The sequence below is a fragment of the Suricata suricatta genome, chromosome 16 (assembly GCF_006229205.1).
Source record: "Suricata suricatta isolate VVHF042 chromosome 16, meerkat_22Aug2017_6uvM2_HiC, whole genome shotgun sequence".
NCBI lineage: Eukaryota > Metazoa > Chordata > Mammalia > Carnivora > Herpestidae > Suricata > Suricata suricatta.
In genome coordinates, this window is record NC_043715.1 from 49478139 (window position 1) to 49492952 (window position 14814).

The 14814-nt window shown below is 53.7% G+C and overlaps 1 protein-coding gene across 1 annotated transcript in view; it reads right to left on the reverse strand.

Annotated features, from left to right (window-relative positions):
* The window catches only part of PRKD2 (protein kinase D2), a 35191-nt gene that overhangs the window by 11746 nt on the left and 8631 nt on the right, over positions 1–14814 (reverse strand). Inside the window, exons 4-15 of the mRNA XM_029924325.1 lie at positions 12844–12880; positions 12265–12419; positions 11908–12130; positions 9771–9848; positions 9540–9693; positions 6746–6863; positions 5914–5991; positions 4447–4705; positions 2870–2922; positions 2670–2742; positions 2090–2196; positions 918–1079 (exon numbers count right to left, since the gene is read on the reverse strand). Coding sequence (XP_029780185.1) covers positions 918–1079; positions 2090–2196; positions 2670–2742; positions 2870–2922; positions 4447–4705; positions 5914–5991; positions 6746–6863; positions 9540–9693; positions 9771–9848; positions 11908–12130; positions 12265–12419; positions 12844–12880 — 1497 coding nt within the window. The remainder of the gene's footprint in view (positions 1–917; positions 1080–2089; positions 2197–2669; positions 2743–2869; positions 2923–4446; positions 4706–5913; positions 5992–6745; positions 6864–9539; positions 9694–9770; positions 9849–11907; positions 12131–12264; positions 12420–12843; positions 12881–14814) is intronic.

Below are 14814 nucleotides of genomic sequence, written 5' to 3' on the forward strand. Positions count from 1 at the left end.
GGGCTTTGTCGGTCATCACTGGGTCGCCAGCCCTACCCTCTCCATGCGGCTCGGGGAGTGTCTGTTGAACAATGTAATGAATGAATAAGCTCCCGACAGAAAGGACTCTCTCCGGTTCCTTTTTCTACATGAATACTGTCAGGCCTAGGGAGCCTCACCATATAAAGGAATAAAAAATAGAAAAATCATGTTTTAGTGTTCTATATGAATTACTTTTATTACTACTATTCTATTATTTTTATTATTCAATTACTTTCTATTGTTATTCCTCTTTTATTAATCTACAGTCTGTTCTGTTATGACTCTGTTATTATTTTAAAATTATCATCATTCTGGGGGCGCCTGGGTGGCTCAGTCGGTTAAGCATCCGACTTCAGCTCAGGTCATGATCTCGCGGTTGGTGGGTTCGAGTCCCGCGTCCGGCTCTGTGCTGACGGCTCGGAGCCCGGAACCTGCTTCGGATTCTGTGTCTCTGTGTCTCTCTCTCCCTGCCCCTCCCCTGCTCTCACTCTGTCTCTCTCTCTCTCAAAAATAAATAAAACATTAAAAAAGTTTTTTAATAAATAAAAATAAAATTATCACTCCGGGGCGCCTGGGGGGCTCAGTCGGTTGAGCGTCCAGCTTCGGTTCAGGTCATGATCTCGCAGTTCAAGGCCCACATCAGGCTGGCTGCAGTCAGCGCAGAGCCTGCTTCAGATTCTCTGACCCTCGCTCTCTGCCCCTCCCCCCCGCTTGCACTCTCAAAAATAAATGAAACACTACAAAGAAAACTGAAAAAGAAAATTACCGTTCTATTATCCTATTATTGCTAGCATTCCTCCATTAATATACCTTTTATCATCCGCCATAGTGATCAGCGTCTGCCTGCGGGCGAGGGCAGGGCAGGTGGGGGGCGGGGCGCAGGGCAGCAGGCGCACCTGGGTGATGAGGAACTTGGTGAGGCGCTCAGGCAGCCGGCCCTTCTCACTGGACAGGATCATCTCCAGCATGTCCCCATGCAGCTTCTCCATGACCACGAACACCTTCTCCGGCGTCTCAAACATACAGTCCAGGTTCACGATCCCGGGGTGCCTCAGACTCTGGGGGGGGGGGGGGGGGGGGGGGGGGGGGGTCGAGTGGCGGTCAGGGTCTAGGCGGCCCACGAACTTGGGACCCCAGAGGCAAGCCATAGAAGCAGATAGACGACAAATAAGGAGAATGTCCCGGGGGCGCCTGGGCCGTTCAGTCTGTTAGGCGTCGGACTCTCCTCATAGTTCATAGGTTCAAGCCTCGGGTGGAACCAACATCACCCCCGCGCTAGCAGAGTGGCGCCTGCTTAGGATTCTCTCTCTCCCCCTCCCTTTGCCCCTCCCCCCACCTCGCTCTCTCAATATAAATAAATAAATAAATAAGTATTTTTTAAAAATGTCCCTGGAGGGTGAGCAGTTCCTTTCCTGGGGGCGGGGGTGGGGTGGGGGTGGGAGGGGCTTCCCACAGGCCCAGACAGAACCACATTCCGGCACCACCGGGTATCCAGAAGGATCTAAATTCTGAAGCTCTGTGGAAGGCCCAGGGTTGTGGGAGGGAAGAGGGTTGGGACCGGGAACATGAAACAGTGGGAAAAACCTTTGTACATCTCTGTCTTTTAAATCCTTTGCCCTCTCCCCCCAGCCCTACCTAGCCTACCCCCATTTCTCCCACCAAGGTCCGCACCCAGCCTCCTCCCTGAGCTCCCGACTCTGGCCCCACCCTCCAGCAGCAGCCAGAGAGGCCTTCCCGAAATACACACTCGACCCTGTCCCTTCCTTGCTAGAAAGCTTTCCATGGTCCCCCAGTACCCTCAGGAGACAATCCTCAGGATGTGGCCCTGCCCTCCTCCCTGGCCTCACCTCCCACCACCTCTCCACACATCCAATAACCTTGAACTTCAAATTCCTAGACGACTGCTCAGAACATCTTCCCACCCCGTCAGTCTTAATATGAGTATTCCCTCCTCCAGGAAGCCTTCCCTGACCACACCCCAGCCTGGGCTAGCCCCTGAAAGGAGGAGGGAGGAAGGGAAGGACCTTCCTAGGTGGGGGCAGGGCTGGGCCCAGAGCCCGGTGGTCACCTGCAGGATGGCCACTTCATTCCGGAGCTGGCTTTCTTGCTTGGTGGGGAAGCGCAGCTTGTCAATGACCTTTACGGCCACATCCCGGCCTGTCTTCCGGTGCTTTCCTGGGCAGGGGGTAGGGGAGGTGGGGGATGAGTAGAGCAAGACCTTCTAGTCCTAGCAAGAGGAACACCCCCACCCCCACCCCCACCCCACCACAGAGACACAGACATAGTTGAACAAAGGTGGACGCAAGGTCATCAAGGCGGCTCTGTGGGGTCCCCAGGAGAGATGTGAGGGGTGGGGGGCCTTGGAGGGTGCAGGTGTAATGAAGAAGGTAAAGGGAAGAATTCGCAGGTAGGAAACTAGTTTTATAACCAATCAGAATCTAGGAACTAGCTCCGTGGCCAATCAAAGCACAGAAAGTCCATTGGCTTTTCCCAGTGAGAAAAAGAGAGTCTGCCACCCTCTGCCAGGAGGATCCAGTCTTTGAAGCCAACCGGAACAGGAGGTGAGCGTGTGGCCAATCAGAGAGGAAGGCCTGGAGCCCAGGAGCCCCCTCAGAAGCCCCTCTGGATTAGCTCGGAAGCATCCTTACCTCCATAGACCACTCCAAACTGCCCCGAGCCCAGCACCTCATCAGGGAAGATCTGGTAGACTGTGGCGATGTCCTGTAAGGTGGGGACGGGGAGGGTCAGGAGAGCAAATGGAGACAGGGCATCGACGAGACTGGGAAGGGCGAGAGGGCTGGGAGGCACAGGACATCCTTGGGACCACACGGTGCGGGCAGGGTCTCACCACATTCTCTTGGATCTGACTGTTAGACACGGAGATGCTCAGAGAAGCTTGTCCTGGGGAGAGGGGAGAAGGGAGAGGGGAGAGGTGGAGGTGAGTCGACCCGGGGCTCGAGACTATCTTCACCCATAACTCCACCCAGGTTTGAATCTAGGGAATCCAGTGCAGCTCCAGGCTGCTGACTTGTCCATTATGAACCTCAGTTTCCACATCTAGAGAATGGGGTAATGACAGGTGCTCCCTTATGGGGCCAGTGGGAGAAGTAAATGAGATGTCCTGGGGTTGGGGGCGCTCAGGAAGTGATGTCACGGATGATTTCTCTGAGCACTGCACCCCATGACCTCAGTGCCAAGGGAAGCGTGCTGATCCCGTCTTGCAGGGGAGGAAACTGAGGCTCCATGGGAGCGCCCATGCCGATTCCAGCATCTTCCACTAAACTCGCCACCCTACCACCCAACCAGAGTCAAACATTTCCAAAGTTCTGATCCTTCTGCCGTTTGGACATCCGCCCCCTCCCCGTTCCAGGCGTCCTCCACGGTCTCTCTGCCCCAGTTCTGCTCTCTCCTGTTCAGCCTCCGGAGGGAGGGCGCTGAAGCACAAACCTGAACCTGCCATTCCTCTGCTCGAAACCCTGCCATGGCTCCCCAGCGCCCTCAGGAGGAAGCCCAAGCCCTTTCAGTGGCCTAACGGGCACCGGTCCTCATGTATTTCCTGGACTTCAACCCCCACCAAGATGTTGTGTCCTCCGGACACCCTGGCCTCCTGGCTGGGCCTCAGATAGAGCGGGGTGGGTTCCCTCCTATCTCCTGCCTTGCATCTTCTGTCCCCACTGCCAGGAACGTGTGTCCCTTCCTCCGGACTTAGTTCACTCCTCCTCGTCACTCAGTCTCAGCTCAAATGCCACTCCTGGGGCCATGTCACATTACCCTGGAACCTGTTCTGCCACTCGCTCTGGATTATGAGCTCCAGAAGGCAGGAACCTTGGCCTTTCTGATCGTCTTTTGCCTCTGCTTGAAATATTTCCCATTTGATCTCCCCTCTTTCACCCACTCTCAGCTTCCATGGCTCGACTCAGAAGTTGCCACCTCCAGGAAGCCCTCCTAGATAGCCAAGCTGGATTAACCATCTCCTCTGAACTCCCACAGCCCTCTGGCTCCTCTGGCCCAGCCCTGTCCACTCTGGGTCATCACTGTCTGGGGACAAGTCTGTGTCCCCTACTGGACTCTGAGCCAGATGACGGCAGGTCCTAGGCTGTCTTGGTCACAGCCATGTCCCCAGTACTGTCCAGCACAGGATGGGCATGGAGAAGACACTTAGTAAATACATGAATTAAACAGTCTGAACTCACAATCTAGAGGAGTTGTCACCATCTGGGACAAGATTCAGAAATGGGAAGTGACATGTCCAAGGTCACACATAGGGTCTGGGCTTAATGGAGATTTGGACCCAGGCCAGCCGAGTCCGGAAGCAGCGTTCTCCACTGTGCCATTCCCCGCCATCTCCTTGGCTCTTCCCTTCCCCTGAGACCCCACACAAGCCCTCCCAGACCCCTCCTGCCAGGGCTCAGGGTGGGGACTTACTGTGGGGTGTGTGGCCCGGGGCGCTGGGCCCGTCCTGGAGGATGACGGGCATCAGGGCCTGGCGGATGGCCGTTTCCCAGCCCCGGGCGGCCTCGGCTCCCTGCCCGCTGGGCCCACCTGGGGCCCCGCCAGGCGTCTCGCCCACAAAGTAGGTGACATTGGCAGTGACGATCTCGAAGCAGTGAGGGTTGGTGCCTGGTGGCACGAGGCTGAAGTTCTGGGCAGGCTCCACGGTGAGGATTTCTGACAGCGGGATTTCCTGGCAGGACACACAACCAGCACCGGTGAGGAGGCCCGGCAGACCCTGGGGTTCCTCACTTACTCGGAAGAGCACACAGAATCCATGGTGGCTGGGAAGGGCCTGAATTGCGTAGAGGAGTCAGGAGAGGCCTCCTGGCAGGAGTCACATGAAGCAGCAATCAGAAGGGTAAGAAGAGGCTGGCTGGTGGAGGATGGTGGAAACAGCATGTGCAAGGGCCCTGGGGTGGGAAGGCTTGTCTTCAAGGGACATACTCTATTCCCATCACGTGGATGTTGCACAGCACACCGTAGTTTGTGCCACATTTAGTGAATAAATGAAGGCAGTCAAGCTATGGCTAGGCCATGAGGAGCTCTAGGGCCACAGGGAGGAGCCTGGGTTTTGTCTCCAGGGCTCTGGGGAGCCATGGAAGGGTTTAGAGCAAGGGAGTGGAGGTCTCTGGCTGTGTGTGGATGGGAGAGGATGAGACTGAGACAGGAGACCAGGAAGGAGGCTGAGAGGGCCAGGTAGAGGGGAGGGCAGGGGGAGAGAAGATGTGGAAGGAAAAGAGAGTGCTTTGAAAGTGGGGGAGGGGTGCAGAAGGGGGAGAAAAGAGTGAATAAAAATGAAAGCATGAAACAGACAGACACAGCTAATAAAAGCAGGAGACGGAGCCTTGGTGGGGACTGCATTCTGGACAGCGGGGTTGAGAAAACAGGAAGGATGAGAAGTCACCCTTCTGTGGGATGCTGCTTCAGAGCAGGTGACCCCGAAGCGGCTGAGTTTTAAGGGCAACAGGAAGGTTCTGACAGTTTTCTCCAACTCCTCTGGCTACGGTATGGGCCAAGACCGGTGGGGGCGGGGTGGGGGGGAGGCAAGGAGGAGCCGGCCTGGGGCACAGCGCGGGAGATGGCAATACTAATAAAGAATCCACGAATTCATTATAAAGTCATGATGATAACAGGAAGCTCAACACATGCCAGGCCCTCAGCTAACTGCTTCTCGAAGATTATCTCTTATTTCGGGGCAGCAGGACTGCGGCTAGGACTAGTCTTTGAGGTGCGAGACGTGAGGTGCAGAGAGGTCAGATGCGAGACGTGAGGGGCAGCCGGGTCCCCAGGTGGAGAGTGGTGGGGCCGGATGGACCCACGTGCTGATGACAAGCAAACCGGCAAGCAACTGGGAGAGGAGTGGAGGAGTCTGGGGGAGCTGAGGGCCGGAAGGCCCACCTTGTAGTATCTGTTGGTCGTGTTGTTCTGGAAGAGCGTGATGCACTTGCAGTCCAGGCGCCAATAGTGCCGCTTCCTCTGTTGGGAGAGGTGTCCCAGAGGGTGAGGTGGTCGGCCCTCCGCGCGGCGGGGGCTCCAGCGCTTCCTAGAGCCAAACCCCGCCCCTAACTCTAGCCCCGCCCCCACCTGGCCCCACCCTCCCAACTCTGGGAACCCACGCCTCTACTCTAGCTCCGCCTCCAACAAGGCCCCGCCCATTTCTAACTCCAGCCCCACCCCCACCTCGACCCCTTCTCAAACTGATCCCGCCTCTCCCGCCTTCGCTTCAGCTCCACCCCACCTTGCCCCGCCCCATCCCCCTCTAACTTTAGGTCCTCCTCTAGCCTGGCTCCTCTGCCGCTAATCCTGCCCTACCCCTGTCTCCTGCCTGCCCACACCTGACCCCCACGATAAGGCCTCCCCTTCCCTCCCTTCCAATTTCACCCTACCTGGCACCACCCTGTACCACACACCTGCTTAATTACCTCTATTTATGCTTCTAGCCTGGCCCAGCACCCCCCATCCCATCCCCTCCCCTATAACCTTAACCCTTCTCGCCCCGCCCCTAACTCCAGCTTCTCGGTTCCTGATCACAAGCCTCCCAGACCTTGTCCTTAGCCCCGCCTCTTCCCTGACTCCCAGGGCCCCTCCTCCCTCCCTTAGAACTCATCCCTCTAATCTAGTCCTGCCTCTATCTTGGCCTCGTCCACCACACCTACCCATCTGGCCCCGCCCCCTCAAGCGAATCTTGCCCCTCCCCTAACTCTAGCTCCACCCCGCCCCACCCACTCACCAGCGTGTCCTTGTTGCTATAATGAACCACCCAACCCTCGCGCAGGGTGGTGCTCGATTTCCGTGTCGTGTGTCGCACCGACTGCACCACCCGCATCAGGGGGATGTACCCCAAGGAGCTGAAGGGGAGGGGGAGAGGCAAGACGTTACAAGTGGAAAATACCCATAAGCACTTGGGACAGCGGGGCACCTCTCTGGGTGGGCAGGAGTTGGGATTTGGGGGCCACACTTATAGGGTTTCCAGATTTCCCGTAATGAGGAAAGGGACTCTGGAGAGGGCCGCGATCAAAGGCTGGATTTCAAGTCAAGCCGCCTGGCATTTCACATAACCTCTATGTACCTCAGTTTCTCCACCCAAAGGGGTTGTTGTGAGAAGCGAAAACCTTTGTAAAGTTTAGCACAATGCTCGGCACACAGTGGCCTCCAATAAGTGCTCCTCGGTATCGAGCCCAGTGATTGTGGAGTCAGCTATGTAACACTGGGCAAGTGACTCAACCTCTCTGTGCCTCATTACAGAGGGAAAACAAAGGCTGAGCGAGATTAAGAGACCTGCTCAACTCCTGAACCAACAACCCCTTGATCCCAGGACGGAATCAGGATTCGGGTGGCGTCGCCACTTCCCTTCGCCTACGACTTGGTTTTCTCATCTGTGAAACAGGCTGCCTCTCCCAACACCCCCACCCCGCCCAAGTCCATCAAGATCCAAATCTGACACCCTGTTATTCTTTGCTCAACACTCCCAGGAAAGACCCGGCAGAAAGAGAATCTGAACTTCCAGGGAGCCTGGGTCAGGTGGCACCAGTAAGAAACTCTCTTCGATGGTTGTGACCTGCATACCCATACCCACTCTGGCCTGGTCTCCCATCCCCTCCTTTTCCGTCCCTGCTGCAGCCACACCAAGCTCCATGCTGTTCCTGGAACATGTTTGGAGCTACCCCAGGGCGTTTGCACTTGCTGTTCCCTTTGCTTGGTAGGCTCTTCCAGCATCTATCTTCCACATGGCTCCCCTCCTCCCCTCTCTCAGGTCTCTTCAAATGTCACCTCCTCCAAGAAGCCTCCTTTAATAAGCCAAACTAAAACAGCATGTCTTCATTCCCTGTCCCCTCTCATTGCTTTATTTTTATTTACTTTTGATAGCAGTTATCACTACCTGATTGTTTATTACTGGTCTCCCCAACTTAGAGCATCTGCTCTATGAGGTTGGAGAGTTTTACAGGCTTGGTTCACTGCTGTAACGTTTGGAGTCTAGAACCCAGCAGGTGCTCATTAAATGTTTACCGATGCATCGTAGAAGTGGCTGACCCTCCTCTCCATGTTTATACCGCCCTATCCCCGTGGACGCCATGGCTCCTCTCTCTTACTAATAATTGGCCAAAGCCACTGAGGCTCAGTCTTCTAACCTAGAAATGGGGACGGTGATCCTTGTGGTCCTTATGGGAAGGATTTAGTTCAAGAACAAATGCTTCCGTGGCTGATAGTTTCAATACACAAATTACTCCTATTTAGACATGCATTACTGTATTTATGCAATGTATTAATAATAGAGTATTAATATTGTTCTAAAACATACACCCAAAAATGAAAACATTTAAAAGATGAGATCAGGGGCGCCTGGGTGGCTCAGTCGGTTAAGCGTCCGACTTCGGCTCAGGTCATGATCTCACGGTTTGTGGGTTCAAGCCCCGCATCGGGCTCTGTGCTGACAACTCAGACCCTGGAGCCTGCTTCCGATTCTGTGTCTCCCTCTCTCTCTGCCCCTCCCCCACTTGCGCTTTTTTTTTCTCTTACAATCTCTCTGATAAGTAAAAATAAAATCTATTATAAAGCAGCTTACTATCATGTTTTAGAATTTCTAGGCCAGAAGAAGGCCACTGCCTGTCAGGTCCTTCGGGACGGTTCCTCATTTTACAGACGGGCAGACTGAGGCACCAAAAGGGGAAAGGAGTTGCATAGGCCATACAAGTCAATCTGAGGCCAAAATGGTTAAAAGAAAATGGGTAGTTTTCCCTACGAGGAGAGCTACCTTTTTTTTTCTTAGCATTTCTTTATTTATTTTGATAGAGAGCGAGTGAGCGAGTGAGCGAGCACGCGAGAGGGGGAAGGAACAGAGAGAGCGAGAACCCCAGGCCAGCTCCCACACTGTGAGCACAGAGCCCAACGTGGGGCTTTGGGGCTTGAACTCGTGAAGAGCGAGGTGATGAATGGAGCCGAAAACAAGACTTGGACCCTTAATCGACTGAGCCCCGCCAGGCACCCCAAGAAAAGCTGACATTTTTAACCCTTACTGTGTGCCAGGCACTGGGAGGTATGTCATTTGTATCCATTCATCTTCCCCTTACAACCACCCTCAAAGGTCCGTTCTACTTTATCCCCCATCTCACTGATGGGGAAACTGAGGCCTTACAGAAGTTAATCTCCTGCCTCAGGCCATACAGCAGTCTGGTTCCAGACTCCCCTGGTCTCATTCTTTGCCCTGTCCCTTGGCAGCACAGCCTGGTTCTGGAAGGACCCGCCCGCAGCTGATCCCAAGGGCATCGTCAGGGACGGGAGCTAAGCGGCAAAGAGGCAGGGAGGGACCATGGTTTGACTCTCTACCTTTGGAACAACCCCATTAGCAGTTCCAAAATGGAAACGCAGTATCAATTACAATATGCTTCTATGAGAACTTTTAAGGCACATTTTTCAAGAAAAAGGTAAAATTGAAAAATCAAGGTGCGGGTGCCTGGCAGATTTGCAGGGTGATGCCAACCGATTCTAGAGAGAGGAAGGGCCTTCCCCGAGGGTGCCCTGGGTACCTCTGGGCCTTGCCTTCCTCGCCTTCCTCCTCCTCGCCGGCGTGGAGGGCATTTTCCGAGTGGGAGCCCGGGATGACCCCCGAGTCATCGGGCTCATCCATGAGGGAGCTCTTGTCAGCCTCGCTGTAATCGGTGGCCTCCTCCATTGGCACATCTAGGGTACAGGGGCATCAGAAGGGCCCCCCGCCCAGCCCTGCCCCCACCCTTCCCGCTCAGCCCACAGCCTCTCACCTCCGTTGATGAGTGCCTCCCCCAAACAGTCATTAGGGACGCGGGTGGCGCAGCGTTTGTGACAGTTGAACTTGCAGTCTGGTGTGAGGCCAGGGAACAAGAGGATGGTGAGGGGAGGGGACAGAGAGGTCACCTGTAAGGGCTGAATCTTGATGCCTAACCCCCGGGCCCAAAAGATGCACCACTCGCTGTTTGGGGCAGGAAACCCAGCCGACCCTTCTCTGGCTGTCCCTCTTTGAGCTTCTGGAATTCTACAATGTAATAGGGTCTAACATTCCAAGAATCTGGGCGGGTTTCTCAACCTCTGGCACTAAGAATATTTTGGGCTGGAGAATTCCTTGCCGGGGCTGTTCTGGGTCTTCCCTGTGGTTAGCAGCATCCCTAACATCCCGGGTGACAAGATCTCCAGACATCCCTTGGGGGCAAAATCCCATCTGGTCAAGAACCATTGTTCTAGGGGCGCCTGGATGACTCAATCGTTTGAGCCTCTGACTTCCGCTCAGGTCAGATCTCACATTTGTGGGTTCGAGCCCCGCATCGGGCTCTGTGCTGGCAGCTGGCTCAGAGCCTGGAGCCTGCTTCCGACTCTTCTCTCTCTGCCCTTCCCCCTCTCATGCTGTCTCTCTCTGTATCAAAACTAAACAAAAAACATTTAAAAAAATTGCTCTAGAGTTGGATGGTTCCAAGGTACTAGAATACTACGGAATGCTACACATTAAAAATGCTAGATTCTATAAAAACCTATTTTGCTAAGGTCCTATGGTTCTAGATTCCTTCTTTTCTTCCTTCTTTCCTTCCTATTATCATTCCTACTTTCCTCCCTCCCTCCCTTCTTTCCTTCCCTCCTTCCTTCCATTCTAGATTTCTAAGACTCCAGATTTTGACATGCCAGTTTCTAGAACTCGACACACCTACATTTCTACAGACCTATGATTCTAGACTACTGAGACTCCTTGATGTCCAAGGTTTTAGGAGTTTCTATATATAAATTCTAGCATTCAGTGCCTCTACACTCCTGGACTGTGAACACTCTAGAATCTGATGATTCCAAGGTTCTAGGATTCCCTACACTGGAGATTCTAAACCTTAATATTCCTTTGTTCTTTAGCTGTGAACAGCTAAGATTCTATATATTTATTTGTTCCAATGAATTCTAGAATTGAACAGCTCTGAGTTTTTACAGATCTAGATTTTCAATTTTCTATATTTGATAATGCAAGGTTCTGTGTTCTAGATTTCTAGGACTCTAGGATCCCATGGTTCACATGTGATGCTTCTAGGTTTCCATTATTCTCAAACCCAATGGTTGTAAAGTTCCAATATTCTGAGAATCTAGAATTTGGCACTTCCAGGGCTCCATGGTTCTAGAATTCTCAAGTTCTACAATTTTAGAACTCCAAGCTCGGGCGCCTGGGGGACTCCATTGGTTAAGCGGCCAACTTCAGTTCAGATCATGATCTCACGGTTTGTGGATTTGAGCCCCATATTGGGCTCTGTGTTAACAGCTCAGAGCCTGGAGCCTGCTTCAGATTCTGTGTGTGTGTGTGTGTGTGTGTGTGTGTGTGTGTGCACGCGCCCCTCCCCCACTCGTGCTCACTCTCTCTCTCTCTCCCTCAAAAATAAACATTTAAAAAAAAAAAAAAAGAATTCCATGCTAAGTGGCTTTATAAAGCTAAATTTTCTGAGGTTCTAGGACTGCAGAATTCCAAAGGTTCTAGATCCCCAGGATTCAGGGCATGCCTCTCCTGAAGCCCTGTGCTCCTAAGGATCAGAAATACTGGGATTCTTTTTTTTTTTTTAAGATTAAAAACAATTTTTAAAAAAATGTTTATTTTTGAGAAACAGAGTGCCAGCTGGAGAGGGGCAGAGAGAAATGGAGACACGGACCCCAAAGCAGGCTTCAGGCTCTGAGCTGTCAGCACAGAGCCTAAGGTGGGCCTCGAGCTCACAACCCCAAGATCGAGTCAGGAGCCCCACCAGCTGAGCCAGCCAGGCACCCCTAGAACACTGGCATTCCTATGGCTTGCCAGGAGCCCAGGGGAGCGAAGCCCGGAGCTGCTGAGCAAGTGTGTGTATGTTTCGGGTGTGTGGGGGGCTGGTGTCACCCCCTCTGTCTCCCCACGAGGACCCTGCTGACCTTTGCACTGCAGACCCTGGCGAAAGAGGCCTTTGAGGAGCTTCTTGCAAGCCTGGCAGACGGTGGGCCGGGTGTAGCTGTGGATGAGGAATGTGTGCGGCACCTTGACCTTGGAGAGCAGCATCTTGTCCAGCTCGATCGGGCGCCCGGTGTAGGAGGAGGCAGAAGAGGAGGAGGAGGAGGACGGGGGGCGGCGAGGCAGGAGCTCGGTCGTACTGCGGCTCTATCGGTCAGCAGGACGGAAGGGACGCATTAGTGCCTGGCTCCGTGGTCCTGTCACCCGCCCCGGCCACCGCCACCACCACCACCACCACCACCACCGCCACCACCGGCCTGCCCCACTCCCCAGCCCCTCACCAGCTCATCGGCCATGCAGGGCAGGGACTCAGAGGTGCTGAGGCGCACGGAATGGCCACTGGCCAGAGACGTGGACGACAGGCGGCGCTTGCGGGCCCCACTGCAGTTGTTGGGGATGCTGAAGGCGCAGCGCTTGTGGTAGTTCAGTCCGCAGCCTGAGGGGGGCGCCAGACGATCAGAGACACACGCACCAGGCCTGGGCTCTAGCGCTCTGCCCCACCCCCCTTTTCCTTTCCGTAGATCGGGAGTACAGTAGATCTCTCAGGGGGCCCCTAGCAGTGCCATTCAAGCCAATGGAAACTTACAAGAACTCAATTCAAGTAGAACTGCTACAAGCCTAGCAGGTGCTGGACCAGTCCACCAGGCACAGAGCCATGAGCAGGTGGAGGGCTCGCTGAGGGCCCAGGGAATGCAGACGGGGTAGTGGAAGAAGGGAGCCACAACCAAGTGACCAGGGGCACACAGGAAGGGTGCACTTGCAATGATTATTTTCTTCCTCATTCTGATATACGCGTACACCAATATTTTTGTTTTCTTCCTTCTATCCCCTCATCACTTTCTTAGTATGGAACATTTTACGGATGTGCGTGTCATCCCTTTGCAGGGCGCACATCATCTGAGATATGGAGTCAAAGAAGTCCATGGGAAGAATGCCCATTACAGCTGACAATACCCGGGTTAACGCCGAGACGGAGGTGACACGTGCCGCTGGGGAGCCTGTGGGTCTGACAAGAGTCTACACTTGGTTTCCGCTCAGGTCATGATCTCATGGTTCGTGGGAAGGAGCCCCGTGTCAGGCTCTGTGCTGACAGCTCAGAGCCTGCTTGGGATTCTCTCTCTTTCCCTCTTTCTCTGCTCCTTCCCTGCACATGACTGTGTGTGAGCCCCCATGTGTGTGCTCTCTCAAAAATAAACATTAAAAAAAACCTCCCATGTGCCAAGACGTCAAGAGTTGGATATGGTGGTCTCAAAATAAATAAATAAGCTTTAAAGAAAAAAAAAAGAGTTGGGGACAGTATGTGCACCATGGCAATATCCACAGCGGCTCTGAACGCACGGGGCCAGTTTTCTGCAAGCTTGATTTGGCTAAGATCCAAAGAGTCCTTAAATGCCACAAGTATATTCAGGGCTGCATGGTAACAATTCTGGTCCATTCTGTAGGTCTGCTGGTACACAGGGTGTTCCACATGCTAAATTTCCATTTGAGCTTGACAGCTGCAAAGCTGGATGGAGATCCTTGGATGATGGAGTATTGGAAAATATGCCTCTAATATTGAACAAACAATGGCGGGGCAGACAGTCTTCGCACAATGGAAGGTCTCCCGCTCCTGTGTGTATAATCACAGGTGTGTGGCTTCATCTGCGCTCTCCCTCAGAAGCATCAAAGACGGAAAGAGTGGACCTGAGAACTTGGCACTGGGGCGTGGCCTTGAGACATCTGGGTAAAGGAACTCTGTGTGTTATTTTTTTTTAAGTATGATAAAATTAAGGACATGTGCATGGGTGCTTGTTGTGGACTGAACATGCATCCACCCCTCCAAATTCAGGATGACGTCCTAACCTGCAATGTGACTGTATTTGGAGATGGGCCTTTAAGGGGATCACTAGCATTAAATGAGGCCATACCAGGGGGGCCCGTGATCCGAAGCAACTGGACTCTTGTATAAAAGGAAGACATTTCACAAGTTGTTCTGTCTCCGCACGCCCTGGGAGCACGTGGCGAGATCGCAGCCGCCTGCACGCCAGGAACCAACCCGGGGCCAAAGCTTATCTGAAACTTTCCAGCCTCCGGCATTGAGTTATAAATATGTGTTGTTTAAGCCAGTCAGCCTGTGCGGTATTTGATTATCACAACCCTGGCCCACTGTGGTGCCAAGTCAGTAAGGAGTGGACGCTGATGGTCAGGTTTATGTGTGCAATTGGCTAGTTAGCATCCCCGGCAATTCAGACACTAACGTAGGGACTGCTATAAAGGTATTTGTAGATGTGCTTCAAGTCCGCAGTCATGACCTGAAGTGACGGAGGGTGTCCTAGTTAAGCTGGGTGGGCCTGTTTCCATCAGTTGAAAGGTTTGAAAAGGAGGAGTGAGATTTCTCAGATGAAGATATTCTGCCAGTGAAAAGCAGTTTCAGCTTCCGCTTGGGAGCCCAGCCTGCCCTTCCTGACCGACTGCCCTATGGATTTCAGAGGTGCTTAGTCAGCCCCCTTAAAAGGGGCTTACAATTCCCTTACAGGAATTCCTTCCAAATACCCCTTAATATGTACCTCCTACTGGCTCTTTCTCTGGTTGATCCGTTACAGGCTCCGCCCTCTTCCCTATACGTTCCTCGGCTCCTTCCCCAAGCCCCTCCCTCTTTACCTCTCCCTCGGAGCTTCGCCTCTCAGGCTCCTCCTCCGGAGCGGAGCCCCACCCTAGACCCTGCCCCTCACCCGAGCCCCGCCTCCCACCCCACCTCCCCCTCCTCCCCCATGCGGTGCCTCCGGGCCGTGGCCTCTCCCTCTGAGCCCCGCCTCCTACGCCTGAACTCCGCCCCAGCCCCACCCTCCTGC